The following is a 27,889-nucleotide window of genomic DNA, read 5'->3' as shown; positions in this document are numbered from 1 at the left end:
ATAAAAAAAATAATTTGATATTTACCATGGAAAAATAAATGAACACTATATTATCTAGGGATTTTACAATCTACTACAATAATCCAAAAATTGAATGCAGTATTTTTGGTAAGCTATTACTTTAATATCTTACCTGAACAGGATATGGTCACGTTTCATAAGTCAGACTGAACAGGTGCATGCGTGAATATGAGAGTGCACGTAAAGTTTCTTTCGTATAAACTTGGCTTAAACATTAAAAGTTTTTGCCTCACAGTCTCGTGATCCGCTATGGGGGTGTGGTTCACTCTTCCCTCCTCCTCTAGTAATATTACAGTATATAACAGGCAGGGCAGATATACAGTTAGTTGAATTTTGGATTTAGAAAGTAAGAATTAAACAGCCGAGCACTGAAGAGAATATAACCCGCGTCAGTTGTTGATTTTTGTTTATTGGCAGCACATACAATAGGACGGAAGTCGCTAAAGACGCATTTGGTGAGTATCAATGCACGTACCTGTATATATGTCTTTATTTGGAAAACGTGACAACGTTTACCCAAATATAAATGAAAGATTAGTTTAACCTGTTCGTCACCACTTGACACTAATAGTTAGCCTACTCGAGGCACCGTTAGGCCAGGTCGTGTGTGGGGGACACGTGTGTTATTTGACGTTTCATTGAGGAGAAAAAGAAATGTCTGTGTATCTTTTAGTTACACAGCTTTAAGTTTTATCTGTGTAGTTTGTAAACTCAAAAATACATAAACATTTCGTTTCTTTCCAATGACATTTAAACGTTATAATTTATGCTATGAAGGACGCAGACTTTTGTTGCACTTAAAATGTTTTTGGAAAATCATAACGGTTTAACTTACCGTATATCGTATCAAGTCATTCATCTTCTCATAGTAGCCAGTTCAATTGTGTTTGTATGGAGCTGTAAATGTGTACATTGGAATAGCCTCCATCCTCTGATGTCTAGCAACTTATGTAATCTATGTTAAAAAGTTGGCATCGCAATATTAAAAGTATTTTCCGGCTTGTAATGAAATTTTAAGGCTAATGATCATTATTAAAGGGGACATTTCACAACATTTTTAAGATGTAAAATAAATCTTTTGTGTCCCCAGAGTACGTTTGTGAAGTTCTAATTCAAAATACCATATAGATAATTTATTATAACATGTTAAAATTAAGCAAAAAGGTGCCGTTTTGGGTGTGTTCTTTTAAATGCAAATGAGCTCATATCTGCACTAAATAGCAGTGCCCTGGTTGCATATTAAGGGGTGGTATTATCCCCTTCTGACATACACACAACCAACGTCATAGAATGTCTCTGAACAGGTTCACGCCCCCTTTTGGGGGAAACAAACTAGACTTCCCATTGACTTCCATACAAAATAGCGGAAAAAAGCAAGGTCGTACAAAACCGGGCAGGCGAAAATAACTTAAGAAATAACTCAGATTAAACATTTTGATTAATTATCTGTCCACCCTGCCTGCCAGAGAGGACGAAAGATACATTAACACATTTAATTTGGTCAATATAAAAACATGTCCCTTTCATTCTCACAGCGTCAAATTTGTGTAACAAACAACGCTCCCCATTGGCCAGAGGCGTCTTACCCGGACATTTACTCGTACATCATCGAGTCAACAGGGAAGGCAGTGAATGATTTTACTTCGTATTTGAAAGTTACTTCGTATTTATATATTATGTCTTTATATTTAGAGTACTGAGTGCACTTTTCCATCCAGCCATACAACTACCTGGCTTAGCGATATTTCCAGCAATCACTGGATAGCGCTATAGACCTTTCTCACAACTTCCGTATTTATGACCGGAACTACGCAATCGTCGCGGCAATGTAAAAAGCCGTATCTGTTCCATCAATTCCCTGTTGATGGTGAAGTTATACAGAAGTGGATTCAGGCTATCCGGCGAGACTTATAATGTGTCGTTTTAGTTAACAGTTCAGTAACAGTTAGACTCGCTCTCTACTTACCTAGAAATTTATGGACAAATTCTTCATGGAAAAAGTTTTCCTCCATTAGTCGTGTCACATCAGCAAATGTAATATTTGGCAAATCCGTTAACAAAGTTTTGTAGACTCTTTGATCCATTTTAAACTTGCCCGGGTTTATGTTTTTCTAGTGTGTTGACGCTTGACAGGAACTCCGCTTACACGACGATTACGTATTTCCGGTTACTGTGAGAAAGGTCTATTACACAAATTTGACGCTGTGAGAATGAAAGGGACGTGTTTTACTATTGACCAAATTAAATGTGTTAATGTATCTTTTGCGCTCTATGACAGGCAGGGTGGACAGATAATATCTCGACATGTTTAATCCGAGTGATTTCATAAGTTATTTACGCCTGCCGGCTGTGTACGAACGTTGCTTTGTTTCGCTATTTTGTATGAAAGTCTATGAAAAGTCAAGTTTGTTTTCCCCCAAAAAGGGGCAGTGACGAAATTTACAGTCAAGTTCCCGGATGTGCCGGTAGTCCGTAAGGGAAGCCAAATTTCAATGACCTATTTTTTCACATGCTTGCAGAGAGTGGTTTACCAAAATTAAGTTACCGAGTTGTTCTTTTTCACACTTTCTAGGTTGATAAAAGCACTGGGGACCCAATTAAGGCACTTAAACATGGAAAAAGTCAAATTTTTATGATATGCCCCCTTTAAGCCTTTTTTGTATCATCAATATAACACTTTGTTTTGAAATTTTTTTATGCTTACACACATTAGAGATTTATTCATCAAAAAAAAATGTCAGCATATTTATTAATTTATTACATTTATATAATATTTTATAATTATTTTTAAATTAAATGTTTCTCATTACTTCCCATTTCTTTTATGTATTTAAGCTGAACCATTCTAGGCTCATGACCAAGGCAGAACTGCAACATAATATGTAAGGAATAATTGATGACGGGCCATTGAATTATAAGAAAATAATGCACACCCAAGGTGCAATTATTTTCAAATAATTAAAAGGACCGGAGTCAATTATTCCTCTTATACCACGGTTACCACAAACATTGCTCTGGTGCCTATTTTTGAGACATTTGACAAGTTAGGTGTGCGGTTATCAGAAATTAATGCATACCCACGGAACATTTCTCAGCCAATCAGAATACAGCATTCAACAGACCCGTGATATAATAATGATATAAACTATTCTAAATTTAATACAATTATTAAATGCTTTACTATATAACCAATTTCCATATCATGGTTTATGTACGCATTTGGTTGTGTGGACTGTGTCAGGCCATGGAGCTATTTTGGACACAAAATGAGTTTTTCTGATTTTCCCAAAACATAACAAAATAAAAGCCCATATAGAGACGACTGGTTTTAATTTAAGAGTGTGTTTTTATTTTGTACTTTTTTTAGTCAGTGCCTGAAGCCTCTAAAACATCAAATGGTTCTTTCCTTTCCAGAATGTATCATCTATCTCCACTAAGATCTAGTCCACAATGGATCTCTGCCTAGCCACCTACAGCCAATGCAAAGCCCTGACAGATGCTAGTATATGTAGCTAACAGTTGGACTTTCAAATTCATTTGACCACAGGTAGAGATATAGACAGGGTGTAGATTGTTAGATTTTTGTCTCCTTTATTTTAAAAGAGACATTACTTTGTATAATTATTTATTAAGCATAAATACCTCATTAATTCCCATTGTTTGTATTGCTTAACAACACTGTTTTCAAATTTCGAAGTGAAAGCAATACAGTTACGCTTAAGTAATGGAGACCACTACACTAGCATCCCTAGCAACTTTTACCATGCTGACAGTGGCTACACAGACAGAAGTGTCTGATAACCTCTGGTTGCTCGTGCTGGGCTTCGTCATTGCTTTCATCCTGGCGTTCTCTGTGGGTGCCAACGACGTAGCCAACTCATTTGGTACAGCAGTGGGCTCTGGGGTGGTGACTCTGCGCCAGGCATGCATCTTGGCCACCATCTTTGAGACAGTGGGCGCCATGCTTTTGGGGGCCAAGGTCAGTGAGACCATTCGATCAGGCATCATCGACGTTCAGATGTACAATGGCTCAGAGGCTGTGCTGATGGCTGGCTCCATCAGCGCCATGTTTGGTTAGTATGTTCTTGATATAACTTATTTTATACTGAAGTCATACAAGTAATACAAGAATATGCAAATTGCAACATGCACCTATGTGGAGTTTTAGCATGTTGTTGTTAATTGTGATTGTCATATCGCAATAATTTATTTGTTTTTGTCTTACAGGATCTGCTGTTTGGCAGCTCGTAGCTTCATTTTTAAAACTCCCCATCTCTGGAACGCATTGCATTGTAGGTGCCACAATCGGCTTTTCCATGGTCGCTAGGGGTCATCAAGGTGTCAAATGGTTGGAGTTGCTTCGTATCGGTATGTGAAACTGTTAAGCATTTTCATGATTTTGCGTAAGCATCATTTGTAAGATTATATTTTGAGTTTTGTCCGGAAGAATGAGTCAGCTCATGGAAAAAGGATGTCATTTTCTCACATGTAGAGCTAGAATTTGTGACCCCAGAAATAGTACGCAACCCAGCATCATAGTGTAGATCTTGTGCTGTTATCATTCTTTTCACATGACCTAAATGAGAACTATTTAGGGAACAGAACAGTTTGGTCCATACACACAGGAAATGGTCGTATGCACAGCCTAATATCCCCGGTGACCTCTGAGATGTTTGTTGATACAAAGCACCCCTATATAATATTTTTGTTATATTATTGTATGAATTTTGATCAGTATTGGCTATGGCTAGTGACTGTTTGCTTTTAATATTATATCTACAATATATAATGCCTATTTGTGTTATATATTAAACTGAAGTCTAAATGATATGTTTATATGTCTGTTCCAGTTGCATCTTGGTTTCTCTCACCGCTTCTGTCCGGTCTCATGTCTGCCATTCTTTTCTACTTTGTGCGCAAGTTCATTTTGAATAAGGTAGAGAGCAAACATACCTCAACTGTTACATAAAGCAACAGTGTCTCTTGTATAAACAAAATGTTGCTTTTTCCATGGGTTGTAGGAGGATCCAGTTCCAAATGGTTTAAGAGCCTTACCAGTATTTTATGCTGTTACCATGGGAATCAATCTGTTCTCCATCATGTTTACCGGAGCACCAAGTAAGATGACAATCACTTTGTACATAAACATGTTTTTTAACTAGCTAAATAGAGCTATACCACAGGCTTTTTATAAAAACTAACTACCGTATATAGGTTTGCAGTTGAAGACATACCCGAAGGTCATATGGCTTAAGCACAATACATCTGCCATTTAGTAACTCACAATTTTGACATTCCCAAACACACATTAAAGGGATGCTCCAGCCAAATATCAAAATTACCCCATGATTTACTCACCCATCTTCTTGCAGACGATCACATTTGGAGTTATTTTAGTAAATGTCCTTGATTTTTCAAGCTTATAGTGGGAGAAAACATGGATCAAGGAACAACTTGTGACGTTGAAGCCCAAAAAAGTGCATCCATCCTTCACAGAAATAATCCACACAAGGGGTTAATAAAGGTCTTTTGCCGATAATCAATATTGAATTAAAATCCATATTTTAATTTTTATGAACTATAATAACTAGCTTCCGGTAATGACGCCATCTTGGACTTACGCATTCCGAGTCACTGTGCAACATACCCATGGCAACAAGCGCTTGCTACACTAAAACTCTCCAATATGGTGCTGTTACCGGAAACTAGTTATTACAGTATATATAATTTAAAATATTAATATTTTTCTTACACAGTCACATCGATTACCCACAGAAGACCTTAATTAACCCTTTGGAGCCGTGTGGATTACCTATGTGAAGAATGAATGCACGTTTTTGGGATTTAAAGTCAAAATCCCTGACTAATCCCTGTTTTCTACCTTTATAAGCTTGGAAAAGCAGGGACATTTACTAAAATAACTCCAAATGTACACATCTGAAAGATGGTGGGCATATGTATCTCGGATTGTTTAAGGCTGAGTTAAATTTGATATTCGGCTGAAGTATCCCTTTAAGGCTGATTTTAATAAGATGGAGTAAACACACTGTTTATTAGTCATACTAACTGTTATTTCACAGATTATACTAATGTTTTCCATTTGCCATGTAATGTTAACACTTAAACATGGTCTCCTCATTCTGATTTTTACATTTATTCATAACTCAGCTGTAGGTTTGACTATATATACATGCTTATAAATTTAGTACATTGTATGTCGGCTATATTTAAAAGTCTTTATCTATGTACAGTTTCTTGCTGGTTTGATTATAATATTATGAAATTGGATTTTGGCCCAAGTTCAACGAGTTCACGCTTTTGAGCAAGTTCAGGGGACCATGATGTACTAAAGATAATAAAAGCTGTTCTAGAGTTTGTAGTGTACACTAATCAGTGGATTGCAGGGCCACCTGCTTCCTGGTTATCTGCTGTGTCATGCACATAAGCATGGCTGATATGGTTAAGGGAGGTGGGTCTTCTCTTTCAAGGGAATTGCAAATGAAATTAGGCATACGTTGTAATGATGAAAGGAGCTTTCGTTGGAAAGTCAGTTCATTCAATCTTGTACAACGCAGCAAAATTGTGCAACTTTTTGCTTACCTCTCTGTAATGTTTTGCCCAAATCCAAAATTAATTTTGGTCGAGAAACATGTCATTGTTTAGAAATGTTAAATGTGTCGGCACCAACAGCCCTGTGGTTAGTGCACCGACATAGCACCCGTGTACTCATAGTGACCCAAGTTTGATTCCTGAGAGGTCCTTTGCCGATCCTTTTACTTCTCCGCTTTATTTATTTTTATTTTAACCTGATCATTTTGTACAGCTTCAGGAGTTATGCTAATGATAATTGACTTATTTACATAAATGGAAAATCTTTACATTCAGTAAGAAAAGTGGTACCTGAAGCCAAAGCTTTAAGATGTTGCACTATTGATACAACACAAAAAATGTCTCTTTTCCTTTTTGCTTTCGTTTTTACAGTGTTAGGATTCGATAAAGTACCATGGTGGGGCACCCTTCTGATCTCACTGGGTTGTGCCGTGCTAACTGCTTTGGTGGTCTGGTTCATTGTGTGTCCACAATTAAGAAAGAAGATAAAAAGTAAATATCAGCATGTTACCTTTATAACTGTTTCTACATTACATCATTAATCATACCATGAATATCTCAAAACAGCACATAGCACCATGATGTAATAAAATGTTACAATAAACATTTGCATGTTTGGGGTGATAGTAGTAACAAATATTTTTGTTTGTAATGTGTTTCCCCTATAAGATCAAAATATAGCCGACACTAGTGGGACTGCATTGGTTGACAAGAAAGCAGTCTCAAATGGCCCAATGGACACGCCACCCCGAAGCTACTCTCCTGTTCCCCAGTCTCCCCCTGCTGACAGGAACAAGGTGGCCTTTGACATCGGAGGCTCGGCTGAAACTGATCTGGACAACAAAGATTTTGACACTAAAGATCTGGATAGCACCCATGGTGAGTCAATTAATGTGATACACATTAAGTTCATAGTAGTTGAAGATGCAATGTGTAAGTTTTTATTGTTAAAGAAATAGTGTACCAAAGTTAAACACTAGCAAAAGAAAATGAGGGTAAGAAAATGACAGAAATGTATATTATTACTTTTTGTTAATCCTTTTTATATATATCAAAAATTATTTAAGTCATTGTCAATGTTGCAGTTTCTGTCAAGTGTAGCCAGTGCATTATAGGTTACAGTACATGTTTTGCTCATCCATTAGCTTTGAATGGCAATGCTGGAATGCCTCTACCAGATTTGGGCGGAAGCCAGTTTTACACCGTACACAAAGACGCTGGAATCTACAAGGATCTGCTTCACAAACTCCACATGGCCAAGGTCGGTGAATGTATGGGAGAGCTCGGAGAAAAGCCAATGCGCCGCAACAACAGTTACACTTCTTACACAATGGCCATCTACGGAATACACGGGTCACTGAAAGATGGTGAAGGAAGCCGGACCGGACTGGATGGAGAGAAAAGGCGTACGCGGTACGACAGCTATAATAGTTACTGCACCGCTGTGTCTGATGAAGAGGTCGGTGTGAGTGATGGACCTGCAGCAGTGGAGATGGGAGATGTGGTTGTGGGAGGAGAACCACTGGAAGAGGAGATAGATGAGCTTGAGATAGACAGACCAGAGGTGTCCACGCTCTTCCAGTTCCTGCAGATTCTCACAGCCTGCTTTGGATCATTTGCTCATGGTGGAAATGACGTCAGGTATTACATAGATTTCAATTTGCCATCGAGTGGCAAACTGTTAGAATTAAGCAGGGTCCAAAAAGTTCATCCAAAAGGATCACTGACTACACAACAATTTCCAGCAAACTTTATCATAAACATTAATAGCAAAGATTCACACATCCACATGCAAGTCTTCATGCAAAGTGAAAAAATCAAGTTATATATTTAAAGGGACACTCCACTTTTTTTTGAAAATATACTTTTTTCCAGCTCCCCTAGAGTTAAACATTTGAGTTTTATCGTTTTGGAATCCATTCAGCCGATCCCCGGGTCTGGCAGTACAATTTTTAGCATAGCTTAGCATAATCCATTGAATCTAATTAGTCCATTATCATCGTGCTCAAAAATAACCAAAGAGATATTATGCAGCGCCCGAAAATAGTCCCATTGGTAACTTTCAATAGCAGGGGACTATTTTCAGCTTCTGCGTAATATCATTGCGTCTGCTGCACCCATGGTAAGGCAGCAAAGTAATTGATTATTAAGCCAGAATGAGAGTATAGTTCCTAGTCATATCGGCCTAGAAATCACAACTTTTAATTTTGCGTCGGTCTTAGTACACGATGTAACTACAGAAGAGTGAAGTTTTAAATGGGAAAAACATTTTTGAGTGCGATGCTAATGGTCTAATCAGATTTAATGGATTGTGCTAAGCTATGCTAAAAGTGGTACCACCAGACCCGGAGATTGGTAAATCTTAGATGTTTAACTCTACAGGAGCTGGAAAATGAGCCTATTTTCAATATAAGTGTAGTGTCCCTTTAAAGATACCTCACAATGTGATTATAAATGAAATTGCGGTTCTAGTTGTAATGATTTAGGAAACTATGTACAGAATGCCGAATTTAGTCCTGGGATATATTTCTATACTATAAAATGCAAAGCAACAAATCCAACTACCCTTTTCTCACACTGCTTTATAAAAAAACAGCATGTTTTTTAATTATAATCTCATCATTATTTCTTACAGTAATGCGATCGGCCCTCTTGTTGCTCTCTGGCTCATTTATGAACATGCTTCCGTAGCACCCAATGTTCCCACACCGCTATGGTTGCTCCTGTATGGTGGAGTGGGCATCTGCGCAGGGCTCTGGATTTGGGGTCGTAGGGTCATACAAACCATGGGCAAGGATCTGACACCCATCACTCCCTCCAGGTAACAAGCAGTTCATGCCCAGATGTTACAAACCTCCACTGAGAAAGAACTGATAAAAGTGTTTGTGTGTGGGATCATGCGCTATAGTTCAGATGTATCACTGAAGTTCTCATGGGACTTAATCGCCAGGTTCCCATATTATTATCTTTATTGGACAGGCAATGTAAACAAACAGTTTATCAACAACACTTTTAGTCCCATGGAATTTCCCTCAAGCATCATAGCAGTAATTTTCTCTTTGACGTCGAATATTTGTCTTTTACAGGCTTTGGTATTATGACGTTTAAGACGTAGCACAGTACTTTTCTCTTCAAGAGGCACAAAAGATGTTTACAGTAATTATACTAATCATAATGTTTCTCTCACAGTGGGTTTAGTATTGAGCTTGCCTCTGCTATAACTGTGGTTGTTGCTTCCAACGTTGGACTACCAGTCAGCACAACTCATTGCAAGGTGGGTCGCTGACTGTTAGATTAAATTGTATTTGCTTTCTTTTATCTGTAAGACCAAGCTTACATGATCATCTTTGTTTGTGTGTGTCCATGCACAGGTTGGATCAGTGGTGTCTGTTGGCTGGCTTCGCTCCAGGAAAGCCGTTGATTGGCATTTGTTCCGGAATATTTTTATTGCTTGGTTTGTGACTGTGCCGATTTCTGGTCTCATAAGTGCTGCTATTATGGCGCTTTTCTACTTTGTTATACTGCCTATGACCTAAATGTTGATGTTGTACATTAGCCTGTAAATACATATACTTTTATGCAAAATTGGTCCCCAACATATTATTTAGATTTTTTTCACCCAGTTCCATTATATGTACTGTATAATAAATCAAAGTCCAGGCTGTTGATACAGCACAGTTTTACTCTGTTATTTTTTTATACATTTTTAAGGTTTTAAAAAGCAGACGTTACTTCTAGGGGCAATATTTGAGAGACATTTTATATGAAAATGTTTATTAAGTTTTTATTTGGGGACCTCTTAATTTTACCATTAAGAAAAAATGTTGTTTAGGTTAGACAAATGTTTTGTTTCAACTTTTGATATTTTGAAGGCAATGAAAATGATTCATACACTTTATACTTTATACTCAATGTTTTATTTATAAAAAACTATACATGCATGACATTAAAAAAAATCTTTGTTCTATCATTGTGTGTTTACTTTCTCCTCTACATAAAAGTGTTAAAACTTTTTTTTACAAATGTTTATACATAAGTACAATTTATAAGTACATTTGGATTTCTTTATTCTAAAACTCTGAAAAACTTTAGTGACGTATAACTGTGATAATCCAGATAATAATGTCCCCATAAATGTTAAGAATTACTAATAAATGACTATATGTAATGGTCCATGAAATTATTTAATCATTTACATTTTAAATTAGACTTCCACAATGGACTGTGTGTACTACTACTTTCTTGGCATATTCAACAAAGGTTTAAATAAATAATGATTTTTGGGGAACTGCAACACTTTAATGCAACATTGAAGATTCCAGTTCCAAAGATAACATGTTTTACTTTTTAAAGGATACAGAAACTCACATCATACTAATCCTGTCCCGAGTAAAATGTGACGTATGGTCACCCCCTTTTATTTTGGGCCCTCTGCTAAGAAAGAAACTAATAAATTCTCAGATTTAGATCTCAGATAATTTTTTTCATACCGCCAAAATGGAGTTCATTAACTTTGGATGTAAGCTATTTATTGAAAAATCAAGAATGTTTATTAAAGAGTAATTACAATACATATAGGGGTGGTTTCCCGAACAGGGATTAGCTTAAAGGGATAGTTCACCCAAAAATAAAAATTCTGTCATCATTTACACACTCTTGTGATATTTTGAGAAATGTTTGTAACAAAACCGTTCGTGGACCCTATTCACTTCCATAGTAGGAAAAATAAATACTATGAAAGTAAATGGGGTCCACAAACGGTTTGGTTACAAACATTTCCCAAAATATCTTCCTTTTTGTCATCAGAACAAAGAAATTTATGCGGGTTTGTGACAACATGAGAGTGAGTAAATGATGACACAATTTTCATTTTTGGGTGAACTATCCCTTTAAGCCAGTACTAGACCTTAGTTTAATTAGGAAAATAACTAGTTTGAACAAACATGTATTGCTAGAAACATTACTAAAAGCATGGGTTTCATTACACATTATTAATTACTGCAAAAATTAAAGACTAATAAATCTTGATGCTTTGACATTTTTCAAAGTTTTTAGTTGGGGTTAAAGTACAGTAGATACATAGCTATGCCTATCCAAAAGAGGGCAGTATTTTTACTGCACGGCACGCAAGTAAACCCGGAAGCGGAAGTAACAACAAACAGCGTTTTGAAAACGTCGTGCGTGTGTTTCACACGGATGGTGCTGCTTTGAAGTGAAAGAAAAGAAACTGTACTTTAAAAAGTGGATTATTATAATTGTGTGCACTATACCGGTGCACTAAAAGTTTTGTTTTGCATGTACAAGGGACGTACATGAATACTTTGTATTTTTGTTAGCCGTCTGTCTACCCGCTAGCACTGCGTGTGCTACTTAATTTTCATTGAGAGCGCATTTACAATAATAAGAAGTCATGGCGGATGTTACTGCTCGTAGCCTGCAGTATGAATACAAAGCGGTAAGTTAAGAGTCTTATAAAATGTTTTTTGGTCATACGGCGTTTGATATGTTCCCTAGCTAACAGTTAAATCTCATTGTTTATGTCGCTTCGTTGGATTGTTTTGATAAGCACGTTAAGCAATTAAGGTTTCTTACAGTCATTGAAATCTAGAATAATAGCAGTGTATGTTTTATTATTAATATAAATGTGTTTATATACTTATGAAATTATAACTAGAAATTGTTAACTTTTGTGCTTTACCAACGCAAAGGTCATTGGTTCGAACAATGTATAAAAGTTAGTTTAACTCCACTGTAAGTCGTTTTTGGATTAAATGTTCCACACGAAAATATACTAAAGTACACTTTAGTGTTTACTGTAGTAATTATAGTATACTGTAGGATTTTATAGTAGTTATTGCATTTTGTAAATGTGCTGTAGTATACTATGGTGGTCTAAGTATAATTAACCGATAAACTGTATTAACATTTTTATATTTATTATGGTAAATGTACAAGGTCATCAAAATATTTTTCCTACTGTAAATAAAATCATTCCAATCTGGTTTATCACAAATAACTGGAAAAGTAAATTGTTCTGTTGTGTATGGAAATATATGGACTGTCTTTCTAAACGTTCTTTGGATTCCTCTGCAGAACTCTAACTTGGTGTTGCAAGCGGACAGATCTCTGATCGACCGCACCCGCAGAGATGAGCCCACCGGAGAGGTCCTGTCTCTGGTCGGCAAGTTGGAGGGAACAAAGATGGGAGACAGAAGCCAGAGAACCAAGCCTCAGATGTTGGAGGAGAGGAGAGCGAAGTTAGTCTCTACTTGTATACATATAAAGCTACCCAGAGCAGAACGTTTGTTGAGTATTTTAAACACATCTTGACTTTGTGTGATGCAGGAGGCGAAAGAGAGATGAGGACAGACACGACATCAACAAAATGAAAGGCTTCACATTGCTGTCTGAAGGGATTGATGAGATGGTGGGAATTGTGTACAAGCCCAAGACCAAAGAGACAAGAGAAACATATGAAATCCTCCTCAGCTTTATTCAGGCTGCACTTGGAGATCAGGTTAGTGTATACTTAAAACACTGTTTCTTCCTTGCACAATTAAAAAGTTTTAATATTTCACTATGTTCTTACCTTAACTCAGATGAATTAATACATACATTTCTATCTTTTTTCAATGCGTGCACTTTTAATCTTTGTACAGCGCCTCGTAAATGTGTTAGCATTTAGCCTAGCTCCATTAATTCCTTAGGATCCAAACAGGGATGAATTTAGAAGCCATCAAACACTTCCATGTTTTCCCTATTTAAAGACTGTTACATGAGTAGTTACACGAGTAAGTATGGTGGCACAAAATAAAACTTTTGTTTGGAACCATAGGAATGAATGGGGCTAGGCTAAATGCTAACACATTCACGAAGAGCTTTACAAAGCTTAAAAGCGCATGCATTGAAAAAAGATAGGTATGTATTAATTCATCTAAGTTGGGGTACGAACATAAGTAAAATATTGAAAAGTTGTGCTGTTGTCCTTTAAATTATAATAGGATGAATATCATTGCTTCTATGCAATACCACAGTCATGCCTTTGTTGGTTCGTTTTAAGGAGACGTGCAAAGATAAATATGAATGGGGGACATATGGATTATGTTATGTTAATGAGTTGTTTTTCTGTTTTCCCTCCAAGCCAAGAGATATCCTATGTGGAGCTGCAGATGAAGTGTTGGCTGTGCTGAAGAATGACAAGATGAGAGACAAAGAGAGAAGAAGGGAAGTAGAGCAACTGCTGGGTCCTGCTGATGACACGCGATACCATGTACTGGTCAACCTGGGCAAGAAAATCTCAGACTATGGTGGAGACAAGGAGCTCCAGAATATGGGTAAATGCAGTGTCCTTCCAATTTTAAATCTGTTTAAAATAGATGGGTTATTTTATTCAAGTTAAACATACCACATCTCTTTTGCTTTGGCAGATGACAACATCGATGAAACATATGGAGTCAATGTACAGTTTGAGTCTGATGAGGAGGTGAGTTTGTGTATGCTAGTTGTTGTTTTTTTTTAGGTTGTGTTCCTCGACTTCAATGTTGACATTTGTTTTCTAACGTGCCTTTGAAGGAGGGCGATGAGGACCAGTTTGGTGAGGTTCGAGATGAAGGCTCTGATGACAGTGAGGGAGAGGAGGCAGATGAGACCAGTACTCTGACTGCTAATGTAAGTCGTGAAGCCACATGTGTTTTTGCAGATTTGCGCAAACAATCAGGTATTTTAAAACACGTAATCTCTTCTCCATAGCTGGGCAACACGGGCGATGTAATGATGACCAAAAAGAAAGATCTTCATCCACGAGACATTGACGCCTTCTGGCTTCAGCGACAACTAAGCCGGTTTTATAATGATGCCATAGTGTCTCAGAAGAAAGCAGATGAAGTCTTGGAGATCCTCAAGGTGGGAAATGCTTGTCAATGTGGAGACTTGCATTTCTTTTAGTTTTCTGTGTCGCTAATTTTACATATTTTCTTAGACTGCCGGTGATGACAGAGAGTGTGAGAACCAGTTGGTGCTGCTTTTGGGCTTCAACACTTTTGATTTCATCAAGGTCCTCCGACAGCATAGACGAATGAGTAAGTTGGCTGGCATTATGGATTGTAATTTTTATAATAATGCACTTCAGTTAAGTTTTTGCTAAATGTGTTTTACGGTTCAAAGTGAGCACTTTTAACTTTTTCTTGTTCATGTTTGTCTTGTCCAGTCCTTTACTGCACCATGTTGGCCAGTGCCCAAAGTGAAGCTGAAAAAGAAAAGATCATGAATAAAATGGAGTCTGATCAGGATCTTTCCAAAGTGCTTTACCAGCTGCAGGAGACTGAGAAGGAGGACATCATCAGGGTCAGAATTTCATCTTTTTTAGTTTGTTTGTACCTGTATGTTTTATTTGATAAATTTGGTGTTTAAAAAATGTTTAAGCTATAACAAAGTGTAGCAACACAAAAAACGAGTTGCTCTATTGCTGTAGGCTTATGATCCTGTTTTATGACTTTGCCTTTTGTCATAGGAGGAACGATCTCGACGGGAAAGAGTACGAAAATCCCGCGTAGATGATCTGGAGTCGATGGACATTGATCGTGGGGAGGTAAACATCCTAAAGCTACATCTATAACTATAAATTACAATTTACGATCTACAGTTTGACATTAAACAATAGTCACAGGTGATGTAACTGTCTGCACGTTTTGTTGTTTATTTCCTCTATTGTTTGTCTGTAGGCTGTGACCTCTAAGCAACTACTAGACCTTGAAGATCTGGCCTTCTCCCAGGGCAGCCATTTCATGGCCAACAAGCGTTGCCAGCTGCCCGATGGCTCCTTTCGCAAACAAAGAAAAGGCTATGAGGAGGTGCACGTGCCTGCTCTCAAGCCGAAGCCCTTTAGTGATGATGAGGTGGGTTTCTTTGTAACCGCACAAGTTAACGGTTTTAAATGCTGAGTGGTTAGCTCTGAAGTATGTAATTTTAACAGTGACTCATCTTTTTTTTCATAGACATTGGTAGCAATTGAGAAACTTCCCAAATACGCCCAAGCTGGATTTGAGGGATTCAAAACATTGAATCGTATACAAAGTAAACTCTTCAAAACCACTATGGAGACGGATGAGAATCTGCTGGTTTGCGCTCCAACGGTTAGTCCACTTAAAAACACAAAGACATTGACCCAGATCATATTGAAATACTACAGCAAATGGATTTGATTAAGAAAACTGAACTTTTAACAAAAGTTTATGTGCATATTTACATGGAAGATTTTGTCTTTTTTTTTGCGATTTTTAGGGTGCTGGCAAAACCAATGTTGCTCTGATGGCAATGCTTCGAGAGATCGGCAAGCATATCAACATGGATGGCACCATCAATGTTGATGATTTTAAGATTATCTACATCGCTCCCATGCGCTCCCTGGTGCAGGAGATGGTGGGCAGCTTTGGAAAGGTAGGATTTCTATTATGTAGAAGAAACCTCAGGCTTTCAGTACTAGATCATCAAATACATATTTTTAATTCAAGCCATGGCAGATTGGTTTTCATACATTTTGTTTCATTGAGCCAGTGTTCATATGGGAGATGTAGGTTCAAGCCTTGTTGAACTTTTTGTCATCCTTCTACTTTGTCTCAAGTTACAGTTTTTTACGATTGGTTACACACAAAATCTTTTCATGTCACACGATTTTCAAAACCTCTCACTCAAAGTGCAAAACTACATGCCAAATCTTCAAAACCATAAGCTATTTCTCAGCCTTTGACTCAGTTTTCAATTGCATAAAACACTTTTTTTCAAAACACTACACACAATTCTCTACCTAAAACACAAAGATCTATGAGGAAGTCACTTGCTTTCCTTTTCCAAACACAACCAATCAAAATGCTACACTCATTCACCAGGTCACACAGACACACTCCTCACATGTGCAAACACTAAATGCTTTACTGATCACTAACCAATCACTGCTTTACTTTACAGTAGTATAGATATGCCTATAAATAGGTCAAAGGTCACTGTTTTGTCAATCTGCACCCCCCCTGCCAATTCCTGGAACAGGACCCCACACACAATTTACTGTATTCTACTGTAAAGAATATACTTTTGGTTTACATGTTTATAGTTTTGTTGTATGCTAATGTATACAACAGTAATATTTGGACTAATAAATATTTTCTGTTTCTACATTGCACTGGCGTCTCCGGTGTACTTTTTACCCCTCTCTGCAGATTACTTTCACTGTAGAACATTCTATTGAAATGTAGATATAAGCCCATATAAGACCAAAGAGCTTTAGATTTAGAACAGCAGTGTTTACATGGTATATCCAAAAATGTATTATTTTGAAAGAAGTGTTTGCCATTTGATGCAAATGCTTCATTTTGACACGTGTTTGTGGCATTTTGAATGCAGTGTTGCATTTTGAAGGAGATATGTGCTATTTTGCATTTTGTGTGTGCAGTTTTGAGAATTGTGTGTAGAGTTTTGAAAAAAGGAGACTTAGTTTTGAAAACGTGTGTAAGCAATTGGTAAAAACTGTAAATAGCAAAGTAAAATATATTAATTGTTTTTGGTGCTTATTTCAGTTTCTCTAACATTTTAAAATTGTGTGCTATGAATGAAAATAATTAAACGCCCCTTTCGTTTTATTGTAGCGCTTGGCCAGTTACGGCATCATTGTGTCTGAGTTGACTGGAGACCACCAGCTCTGCAAAGAGGAAATTAATGCCACCCAGATTATTGTGTGCACCCCAGAAAAATGGGACATCATTACCAGAAAGGGAGGGGACCGCACTTACACACAACTTGTGCGGCTCATCATTATCGTAAGTGATCTAGTTGCCTCATTATCTTTTTTTTTTTTTAATGGTACTCTGGAAATATCCTGTTTGTCAAAGCAGAGTTTTCCAAATTGTTGTTCCTTGTGTTTAATTCAGGATGAGATCCACTTGCTGCACGATGACCGCGGCCCGGTGTTAGAGTCCCTGATTGCTCGAACCATCCGAAATGTGGAACTGACACAGGAGGATGTGAGGCTTATTGGCCTCAGTGCCACACTGCCCAACTACGAGGACGTGGCCACCTGCCTGCGCGTAGATCCATCTAAGGGACTTTTCTATTTTGACAACAGGTCAGAGATGGAAAGGTTATTAGGGATGGCTTTTTTTAATTTTGCATGTGTAATTAATGTGCATGTTTTTCTTTGTGTAGTTTTCGGCCTGTACCACTGGAACAAACCTATGTAGGAATCACAGAGAAAAAGGCCATTAAGCGTTTCCAGATTATGAATGAGATCGTTTATGAAAAGATCATGGAACATGCTGGAAAGAATCAGGTGAAGCTGAAAACAATAGCTAGTATACATGACACATTTGCTCACTCTTATTGTTTAAAACTCTGCTTCTCTCTCCTAATCATGTCTACTTTTTTCTAGGTCCTGGTGTTCGTGCATTCCAGAAAGGAAACCGGGAAGACTGCGCGTGCAATAAGGGACATGTGTTTGGAAAAGGACACTCTTGGGTTGTTCCTCAGAGAGGGTTCGGCCTCCACTGAGGTCTTGAGAACTGAAGCAGAGCAGTGCAAGGTCAGCACACACCTACCACAGACATCTGATACACCAGATGTATTGTAGACTTATTTACTAATTGTTTTGTTAATATTTGCTGACAGAATCTGGAGCTGAAGGATCTCTTGCCTTACGGTTTTGCTATCCACCATGCCGGAATGACCAGGGTGGACAGAACACTGGTAGAGGATCTGTTTGCTGACCGTCACATTCAGGTTAGCTCTTAACATTCAAGAATTTCAGGTTTTAAAATGCACACACGTCATCATGCTAAACCATACATGTTTTTTGTAGGTGTTGGTGTCCACGGCCACTCTGGCTTGGGGTGTGAATTTGCCAGCCCACACTGTCATAATCAAAGGCACACAGGTCTACAGCCCAGAGAAAGGCAGATGGACCGAACTGGGAGCTCTGGACATTCTTCAGGTCAGTGAAGAGAATGCAATCACATGCTGTTTTAGCAACCCAAAATGGTGTTTTAACATTTATCTGGTAAATGTGTGGTGCAGATGCTGGGTCGTGCCGGCAGGCCGCAGTATGACTCTAAAGGAGAGGGTATTCTCATCACATCTCACGGAGAGCTGCAGTACTACCTGTCGCTGCTCAATCAACAGCTGCCCATCGAAAGCCAAATGGTGGCCAAACTGCCTGACATGCTCAATGCTGAGATTGTGTTGGGCAATGTGCAGACGGTTAAGGTTCGTTTTTGGAAATGTACACGTGTGCAATGTTTTTCAATGTTTAGGATGCGCTGCAGTTGTTGACCTGTAACGTTTTTTTTTAGGATGCAGTGAACTGGCTGGGTTACACTTACCTCTATGTCCGAATGCTGCGGAACCCAACCCTTTATGGCGTTTCTCACGATGACCGCAGCTCTGATCCACTGCTCGAACGTCGCAGGATGGACCTTATACACACAGCCTCCACTGTCCTGGAGAAGAACAACTTGATCAAATACGACAAACGATCCGGCAGCTTTCAGGTGAATAGTGTTACAACTCTGGGCCCTCCAAAATAATAATATACATTTGAGAATATTGCTCATTTAGATCTGAAACACTTGCAGGGCTACCAGAGTTTTCTGCAGATAAAAACCTGGCTTAAATATTGTTTTAAACATTCTGTTGCAGGTGACAGACCTGGGCCGCATTGCCAGCCATTTCTACATCACCCACGAGTCCATTATGACCTACAACCAGCTGCTGAAGCCCACTCTGAGTGAGATCGAGCTCTTCAGGGTGTTTTCTCTCTCTTCAGAGTTCAGAAACATCACAGTTAGAGAGGTAAGTCTACTGAAACATCCCAAGTTATGACTACCACATGGATTCTCAGCACTAACCCACCTATTTGTTACTTCCAGGAGGAAAAACTTGAGCTTCAGAAACTGCTTGAGAGGGTCCCCATTCCAGTAAAGGAAAGCATTGAGGAGCCCAGCGCAAAGGTGTGCTTGTATTATGAATATGTTTAGTATGCTACTTCTACAAACTTTTAATGACTTTTTATTGAGCTTCTAGACTTAATTGTTATCTCTGTTTTGCAGATTAATGTGCTGCTGCAGGCATATATCTCTCAGCTCAAGCTTGAGGGCTTTGCTCTTATGGCTGACATGGTGTATGTAACACAGGTATGACACGGGCTGTGTTCTGTTACACTTTTCTGATTTTGCATAAAAACAAAGAAATCAAAACCTTATGGGGCGTTCACACCAGACGCGGAAGAGGCGGCAAGCACGAGTGATTTACATGTTAAGTCAATGCAAAGACGCGAATAGGCATCCTGTGGTGCGGTAAGCGTGAATGGCGCATTCCACGCGAATTGAGTGTTGTTGCGTGGTCCGCACGAGTTAAAATCTGAACTTTGGCAGATTTTAGCGCCGCGTTAACCAATCAGAAGCTTGCTCTAGCAGTGACGTGATTACAGGAAGCGAGCAGAGGCAGAAAAACAGAACAATAATGGAGGACAATCGTCATCGCTACACGAGACCTCTTCGTACTTTTACAGGAATTAAAAGGATCTTGTTTGGAAAAAAGTGAGTGAGGAAGTTTAGTCAATTTGAGCTATATAAGCCCCTCCCATTACACGCATGTACGTGTGAATGTCTCAAATGACTACAATTTCTCCTGCGAATGAAGCGAGTAAACTAAAAATGTTCAAGTGTCCAACTACGTTCGAATAGCGCGTTTTTGCCGGGTCTTCCGCGTCTGGTGTGAGAATACACCGGTTTTTTTTTTTTACTGATGTTCTGTTTGGTTGTACAGAGTGCTGGCAGGCTGATGAGGGCGATCTTTGAGATTGTTTTGAGCAGAGGCTGGGCACAACTTACTGATAAAACTATGAATCTCTGCAAGATGATTGACAAAAGGATGTAAGTCATGATCATACTTATTTTTCACCAACCATAAGTTCTTGAGAAAAAAAACACACATTGCATGAATGATGGTCTTGTATTCATTCTGTCAAGGTGGCAGTCCATGTCTCCTTTGCGTCAGTTCCGCAAACTTCCAGAGGAAGTCATCAAAAAGATCGAGAAGAAGAACTTCCCATTTGAGCGCCTTTATGATCTAAACCACAATGAAATTGGTCAGTAGTGCATGTTGTTACGCTAACATACTTACATTTTCTTTATGTATGAAGCAGTCTTGCATATTATATTTTGTGCATCTCATAATCATAAACTCGTATAGGTGAGTTGATTCGCATGCCAAAGATGGGGAAGACCATCCATAAGTATGTCCATCAGTTCCCAAAGCTGGACCTGGCAGTTCACCTGCAGCCCATCACACGCTCCACACTAAAAGTGGAACTCACCATCACGCCAGATTTCCAGTGGGATGACAAGGTCAGTCCTTTAACTTTTCACATTTTATTATTATAATTTTTTTCTTTTAACTCACAAGAGGTTTGATTTACTGCTTCATTCTTTTAGATACATGGCTCATCCGAAGCCTTCTGGATCTTGGTCGAGGATGTGGACAGTGAGGTGGTCCTTCATCACGAATACTTCCTCCTGAAAGCCAAGTATGCTCAGGATGAGCATCTGGTCACTTTCTTCGTTCCTGTGTTTGAGCCGCTGCCCCCGCAGTATTTTATTCGCATAGCTTCAGACCGCTGGCTGTGTAAGTGATGTTTACCACTGTGCAACAATACCTGCTATTAAATATACTCATGATCACATACTAGAGCTACTTAAAACAAAACGTCTCTTTAAAGGTCAATTTTTTAAGATAAAATATTAGTCTCAGGTGTCCCCAGAATGTGCCTGTCCAAATATCCCATAGATAGTTTATTATACTATGTTGAAAGGCCCATTTTTGGGTGTGCAGGAAAAGTGCTGTTTTTGTGTCTGTCTTTTTAAATGTCCCTGCTTCCCTTCTTATTTATAATAAATGTGCGGTTATTAATTATGTAAAGAAGATTTAAAATAGAAATAATTTCTTAACTGTGGTGTTTGAATGGTTGTGGGTGGGGCCTGTGCAAATTGATGTCAGTCTCGTGGAATTGTTGAGGTTTTGCAGGGATTTTTAAAAAGTGTATCGATGATTTTTTTTCTGGGTGGTTGTGTACACACCCAGATGACACACAATTATGTTCAAACAACATATAAAAGTGAATTTTACACATTATGTGACTTTTAATATTGCATTACTTTAATATGGCTATGTGTAAATAAAATGGAGTTTTGTTGCTAGTACGTATCTTCCTTCAAAGGTTTGCTTGAATTGACATTTTTCTCTTCCTCTCTCTAGCTTGCGAGACCCAGCTTCCAGTCTCGTTTCGTCACCTGATCCTGCCCGAAAAATATCCACCCCCTACTGAACTGCTGGATCTGCAGCCTTTGCCCGTGTCTGCTTTGAGAAATGCAGCCTTTGAGAGCCTTTACCAAAATTTCCCCTTTTTCAACCCTATCCAAACCCAAGGTACCGGCTTTTATAAACACTGCAACAAATGACATTTATATTGTTTGGATATCTTTCATCGGAATGAAACTAATCAACTTGTCTCCCTTAGTTTTCAATGCCGTGTACAATAGTGATGACAACGTCTTCGTTGGTGCCCCCACTGGCAGTGGGAAGACCATATGTGCAGAGTTTGCCATTCTTAGGATGCTCCTACACAATGCAGAGGGTCGATGTGTGTACATCACACCGATGGAGGCTCTTGCTGAACAGGTACATCCACAAATTATGTGTAACATTACTTTTTTAAAAGGATGTGAAAGGAAATAAATATAGAAGTGATCTTAAGATCGATCTTGTTTGTGCAGGTTTTTGTAGACTGGCACCAGAAGTTTCAGGACACTTTGAATAAGAAGGTTGTCTTGCTTACTGGTGAGACCAGCACTGACCTAAAGCTGCTGGGGAAAGGTGACATTATCATCAGCACCCCAGACAAGTGGGACATCCTGTCTCGCCGATGGAAGCAGAGGAAGAACGTGCAGAACGTTAGCCTCTTCATTGTGGATGAAGTTCATCTCATTGGAGGAGATAACGGAGTAAGTTTACCAATTTGATATATTTGGTATTATTAGAGGTTAAGGGTTTGAAATCTAAATCCTTTTTTTGTACATCTCTTTTAGCCTGTGTTGGAGGTGATTTGCTCCAGAATGAGGTACATTTCCTCTCAAATTGAGCGTCCCATCCGTATTGTGGCCCTCAGCTCTTCTCTGTCCAACGCTAAAGATGTGGCCCACTGGCTCGGCTGCAGCACCACAGCGACTTTCAACTTCCACCCCAACGTCAGACCGGTTCCTCTGGAGCTTCACATCCAGGTTGGTAGCTTTCTTAATCAAATTGTATTTCCAGATAAAAATTCTGACCTTAATGATGGCAAATTTGAGCTGGATGATATTATTTTATTTACAGGGCTTCAACGTCAGTCACACACAGACTCGTCTGCTGTCCATGGCTAAACCAGTGTATCATGCCATCATGAAACACTCCCCATCCAAACCAGTGCTGGTGTTTGTGCCATCAAGACGCCAGACTCGTCTCACCGCTATCGATATCCTTACTTTCTGCGCTGCGGATGTGGTTCCACAGAGGTACTTTTAACTTCTATAACGTACTTTTATTTCCATTATGTTATAATATCAAACATCATCTCCAACTCTCTTGTTTTACCTGGAGGTTTCTGCACTCCACCGAGAAGGATCTGGCTCCGTTCATGGAGAAACTCTCTGATAATACCCTGAAGGAGACCCTGTCCAATGGGGTAGGGTACTTGCATGAGGGCCTTTCATCATCAGAGCGGAGAATTGTGGAACATCTTTATATGTCTGGTATGACATCCAAGGACAAGCTAAAATATGTTTTATGATACAGTATAAGTTATCTTCATAACTGAAAGTTTCTTCATAATCTTCACAGCTGAAAGCTTAAACTTTTCGTCACCCTGTGTTGTTTTATACCAGGTGCCATTCAGGTGATGGTAGTATCTCGCTCTTTATGTTGGGGAACTAATATTTCCGCCCACCTTGTGATTGTTATGGACACACAGTACTACAATGGAAAAATCCATGCGTGAGTATTTTCAGTCTTTACCAAAAGTTTAAAGTTGTCATCATTACTAATACTCATCACTTATTGTGTTCATAATATTTTTTTTATTAGGTATGTTGACTACCCAATCTACGACGTTCTGCAGATGGTAGGGAAGGCCAATCGTCCTCTGCAGGATGATGAGGGTCGATGTGTTATCATGTGCCAGGGGTCTAAAAAGGTTAAGTGGACACACAACATTAAACTGCTATCTACCTCATTTTTTTGCTTTTATTTATGATGTTTATTTTAAGAGTTTGGTTCCAAAATGCATTAAATCCATTTAGACTAATTTGGGCAAAAATGTGTTTTCTATACCAAGAAAGTGACAAGATGAAAACCACTATTTTCATTTTAATTACAAACTTTCACATAGCATCTTTAGGTTATAACAACATTAAAAATTCAAATCAATCACTTGATTTTCAAAGATTTATTATAAAAACTGATCATTTTGTCCGCAAAATGCAATAAATCCATAAGTTTTTTTTTTTCAAAATGCTATAAATCAATTGAATCAATATATAAATGTGCATTCATCTTTGCCATGTTATATTCATTTAGTTAACTGATTAAAAAAATTAACATTAATGGCATTAATCAAAACACTTACTTTGTCATATTAAGAACACTGTCATTGCTGCTGTTATTCTTGGGACGTCGTCGCTGAACTTTTTTAACAGCGATCAGCTGAACATTTTTTTGGTCCTGCTAGATTTTCTTTGACTGAGTAAAATAATGGAAAGTTTTTCATAAGATTCCCTGGGGTCAATGTGTTAGCATAACAGAGCTTGATGCTGTCGTGTAAGAACAAGCAACAGCCGGCATTTTACCTTTGCCCGAGTGCCTCTAACGTAAATTGTTTGATTTTGATGGCTTACGTTTCTTCCCCGCCACAGAAAACCACCACAGGTTTATCAATGTCATCAAAAGTATTATTTTGTTTTTGTTTGTTTGTTGATCTACAAAGTAGATGAATGAAAAACTAGGATTCTGTGTGTATTCAACGCACCGCCATTGTTGTTTTCAATGCGTGGAATGGTGCGCTGTGATTTGTGGAGTGGATTTATTGCATTCTGCAGAGACGGAGGACTGGCGTTTATCGTGGTGTTGAAAAAAGGAAGAAAAGATTACAGAATAACACTGCGGATATCGAATTTTGTATAAAATGAAGAATTAACTTTTTAATACTGACCTGATGCAATACAATTTTGGCGGTAACCATTTTTTTAATGCGTTTATCGCGTTTTGGAACCAAACTTTTCATTTCCTCTACATGTTTCCTTATTACCGTTCTCTCTTCCTGTACTAGGACTTCTTTAAGAAATTCCTTTACGAGCCTCTGCCTGTGGAGTCTCACTTGGATCACTGCCTCCACGACCATTTCAATGCCGAGATCGTCACCAAGACTGTGGAGAACAAACAGGACGCCGTGGACTACCTGACATGGACGTTCCTGTACCGCCGAATGACCCAGAACCCCAATTATTACAACCTTCAGGGTGAAGAACAAACGCGTACAGATATTTAGTGCAGTAGAATGCCTTTAAATTCAATTCTAAATATATACTTTGTTATTTGTTAGGTATGTCTCACCGTCACCTCTCTGATCATCTGTCTGAGCTGGTGGAAAACACCTTGCAAGATCTGGAACAGTCCAAGTGCATCAGCATTGAGGACGAGATGGATGTTGCTCCTCTGAATTTGGGCATGATCGCAGCCTACTATTACATTAACTACACCACTATTGGTGAGGCCTGGCTTTAATGTAGTTCATTGAATACAAAATAGATTATAGTGATGACGACTGCTTGCATGGTCATAATATTTTATCTGAAACTGGCAGGCCTAATCTGTTTTTTCCTCTTTCCAGAGCTCTTCAGTATGTCCCTGAATGCCAAGACAAAGATCCGAGGTCTCATTGAGATCATCTCCAACGCTGCAGAATATAAAAACATTCCCATCAGGCACCACGAAGACACCCTACTCCGACAGGTTAGTAAAACACACTGCTTTTAAACCGTATAATATAAGGTATTATAAGAAATAAACTGAATCAAAGCTTTACAATAAACATTTTTTGGCATTTGCAGCTGGCTCAGAAGGTCCCTCATAAACTGAACAACCCCAAGTTTAACGACCCTCACGTGAAGACCAACCTGATGCTTCAGTCTCATCTTTCCCGTATGCAACTGAGTGCAGAGCTCCAGTCAGACACTGAAGACATCCTCAGCAAGGTAAGAAAGAACAGAAGTGAAATGTCACACATTCCTAAAATCTAATAAAATGGTTTTATTACAAGTCTTGCTGCTGATGTGTGTCCAGGCTGTTCGGCTGATCCAGGCGTGTGTGGATGTACTTTCAAGTAACGGCTGGTTGAGTCCTGCCCTGGCTGCTATGGAGCTGGCTCAGATGGTCACACAAGCCATGTGGTCCAAAGACTCTTATCTTAAGCAGCTACCCCACTTTTCTTCAGAACACATCAAGCGCTGTACAGATAAGGTGAGATTTGTTGAACTGCACTGGGTTTTGGTAGATAAAGGGATATAATTTAAACAATATATTACTTCGCTTTCTATCTCAACGTTGCTATATTGGCATGTATAGGGTGTGGAGAGCATCTTTGACATCATGGAGATGGAAGACGATGAGCGCACCGCTCTGCTACAACTTTCAGAAGTACAAATGGCTGACGTGGCACGGTTCTGCAACCGCTATCCCAACATTGAGCTCTCGTATGAAGTGGCTGAGAAAGATGATATCAAAAGGTATAACCTCAAAACAGAAATGAACACTCCCATATTAAACCTGTTTTGGACTAATTTGTTAAGGTTTGATTGTGTTTATGGGGTGCACTGTAACTTGCTCATGCTTTGTTTAAAAAAAATAATTATTTTTCGCAATTAGCATTTAGCTACCTGGCTAGCAGAGCCAAACAGTGTTGTCTTTTGTTTACATCCTTGCTACAACATAAAAAGCCCTTCAACATGGCCTCTCACCCCCTTTGTTGTGTGTTTCCGGCAGCAGGGTTTGTAATGTCACTAACACAAGAAGTTGTTCACTGTAGTCTATCTAACCTAGGCATTCATTTGTAAGTTGAGAAGCGATTCCTATTAAAGATATCTCCCTGTGCTCAAACAGCAGCATTACACATTAAACTAAATTTTAATAAAGTGAAATCATAATCTAGGACCCCTTTAAAGGCGGGGTGCATGAATTTTGAAAAACACTTGGGAAAAGGGAGTCGGCCGAGTACCAAAACACATTTGTAGCCAATCAGCAGTAAGTGGCGTGTCTACTAACCGACATCGTTGACTGGGTTGCGTATGTGTGGGTCGGGTCTATCTAAAGAAGGTCCAGATTCTATTGGGGTAGGGGCGTGTTTGTTTAGGTGATTTCAAATGTCAACATTGGCTTTCAGAGATCATGCACCCCGCCTTTAAGGCTGTTCTGGAGATATTTAGCTATGGTTTGTTCTTGTGCCAACAGTGGAAGTCCTGTGGTCATTCAAGTGCAGTTGGAGAGAGAGGAGGAAGTTACAGGACCTGTCATAGCTCCTCTGTTCCCCCAGGTCAGTATCCATCTACACAAACTCAAGATATATCAAGGTTGTTGTGTAAGCTAAAGTTTTGATCTTGTTTTAAACATGCTTTTTTTGTTGTGCAGAAACGTGAAGAAGGCTGGTGGGTTGTTGTAGGAGACCCCAAATCCAACAGTCTCATCTCAATCAAGAGACTCACACTTCAACAGAAGGCTAAGGTTTGTCTAATGCACCTTATGTCTAATGAAATGCTTCTTAATGTAGTCATATAAAAATTATGATTCATAGTGATTCAGAACGCATGACAATGTAATGCTCTTTCTTCCCACAGGTGAAGCTTGATTTTGTGGCGCCTGTTGTGGGTGTGCACAACTACACGCTGTATTTCATGAGCGACGCCTACATGGGCTGTGACCAAGAATACAAGTTCAGTGTGGACGTGAAGGAGGCAGACAGCGACGGAGACAGTGACAGCGATTAGTCATAGACTTGGATAACGTGAATGTCATCTATGTTGAAACCTTTTTTTATATTGTGGCTGTTTAATTAATTGTGATTTAAATAAAGGAAACTGTAAATTGGAGATTTCTTTCATTCGTATTTTATTAAAAGGTCATTGTGAGTGAGTGAGGT

The 27,889-nt window shown here is 38.7% G+C and overlaps 2 protein-coding genes across 2 annotated transcripts; both read left to right on the top strand.

Annotated features, from left to right (window-relative positions):
* Positions 1–341: 341 nt before the first annotated feature.
* slc20a1a (solute carrier family 20 member 1a) lies at positions 342–10,597 on the top strand. Its single transcript, XM_065247239.1, has 11 exons — positions 342–476; positions 3,436–4,094; positions 4,249–4,389; positions 4,872–4,957; positions 5,043–5,139; positions 7,003–7,122; positions 7,300–7,509; positions 7,776–8,271; positions 9,266–9,451; positions 9,820–9,904; positions 10,002–10,597. Exons 2-11 carry the CDS (start codon positions 3,746–3,748, stop codon positions 10,164–10,166), a joined length of 1,935 nt encoding a protein of 644 aa, XP_065103311.1. The 5' UTR covers positions 342–476; positions 3,436–3,745; the 3' UTR covers positions 10,167–10,597.
* A 1,181-nt stretch (positions 10,598–11,778) lies between these two features.
* On the top strand, positions 11,779–27,839 carry snrnp200 (small nuclear ribonucleoprotein 200 (U5)). Its single transcript, XM_065247236.1, has 45 exons — positions 11,779–12,085; positions 12,724–12,887; positions 12,976–13,147; positions 13,772–13,964; positions 14,058–14,113; positions 14,203–14,298; positions 14,380–14,532; positions 14,609–14,708; positions 14,837–14,973; positions 15,140–15,217; positions 15,351–15,524; positions 15,624–15,761; positions 15,910–16,065; positions 17,268–17,438; positions 17,550–17,743; positions 17,824–17,947; positions 18,047–18,196; positions 18,283–18,393; positions 18,473–18,604; positions 18,688–18,876; positions 18,963–19,160; positions 19,309–19,461; positions 19,539–19,619; positions 19,719–19,802; positions 20,437–20,543; positions 20,640–20,758; positions 20,863–21,017; positions 21,105–21,294; positions 21,925–22,095; positions 22,187–22,347; positions 22,443–22,670; positions 22,755–22,946; positions 23,041–23,219; positions 23,305–23,456; positions 23,589–23,697; positions 23,788–23,896; positions 25,028–25,217; positions 25,301–25,465; positions 25,589–25,710; positions 25,809–25,952; positions 26,041–26,217; positions 26,323–26,483; positions 27,205–27,286; positions 27,382–27,474; positions 27,588–27,839. The coding sequence occupies exons 1-45, from the start codon at positions 12,041–12,043 to the stop codon at positions 27,735–27,737; spliced, it is 6,405 nt and encodes a 2,134-aa protein (XP_065103308.1). The 5' UTR covers positions 11,779–12,040; the 3' UTR covers positions 27,738–27,839.
* Positions 27,840–27,889: the final 50 nt, after the last annotated feature.

Source organism: Paramisgurnus dabryanus, chromosome 11 (genome assembly GCF_030506205.2).
Source record: "Paramisgurnus dabryanus chromosome 11, PD_genome_1.1, whole genome shotgun sequence".
Lineage (NCBI taxonomy): Eukaryota > Metazoa > Chordata > Actinopteri > Cypriniformes > Cobitidae > Paramisgurnus > Paramisgurnus dabryanus.
This window is presented reverse-complemented; position numbering and strand designations above follow the sequence as displayed.

Excerpts from the sequence above, each read along its gene's own strand:
- snrnp200 (XM_065247236.1), top strand. The coding sequence starts at position 12,041 with ATGGCGGATGTTACTGCTCGTAGCCTGCAGTATGAATACAAAGCG. Across the intron at positions 14,974-15,139 it reads AGAAGGAGGACATCATCAGG|GAGGAACGATCTCGACGGGA; the intron begins GTCAGAATTTCA and ends CTTTTGTCATAG. Across the intron at positions 21,295-21,924 it reads AGCTTCAGACCGCTGGCTGT|CTTGCGAGACCCAGCTTCCA; the intron begins GTAAGTGATGTT and ends TCCTCTCTCTAG.
- slc20a1a (XM_065247239.1), top strand. The coding sequence starts at position 3,746 with ATGGAGACCACTACACTAGCATCCCTAGCAACTTTTACCATGCTGACA. Across the intron at positions 4,390-4,871 it reads GTTGGAGTTGCTTCGTATCG|TTGCATCTTGGTTTCTCTCA; the intron begins GTATGTGAAACT and ends TGTCTGTTCCAG. Across the intron at positions 7,510-7,775 it reads AGATCTGGATAGCACCCATG|CTTTGAATGGCAATGCTGGA; the intron begins GTGAGTCAATTA and ends CTCATCCATTAG.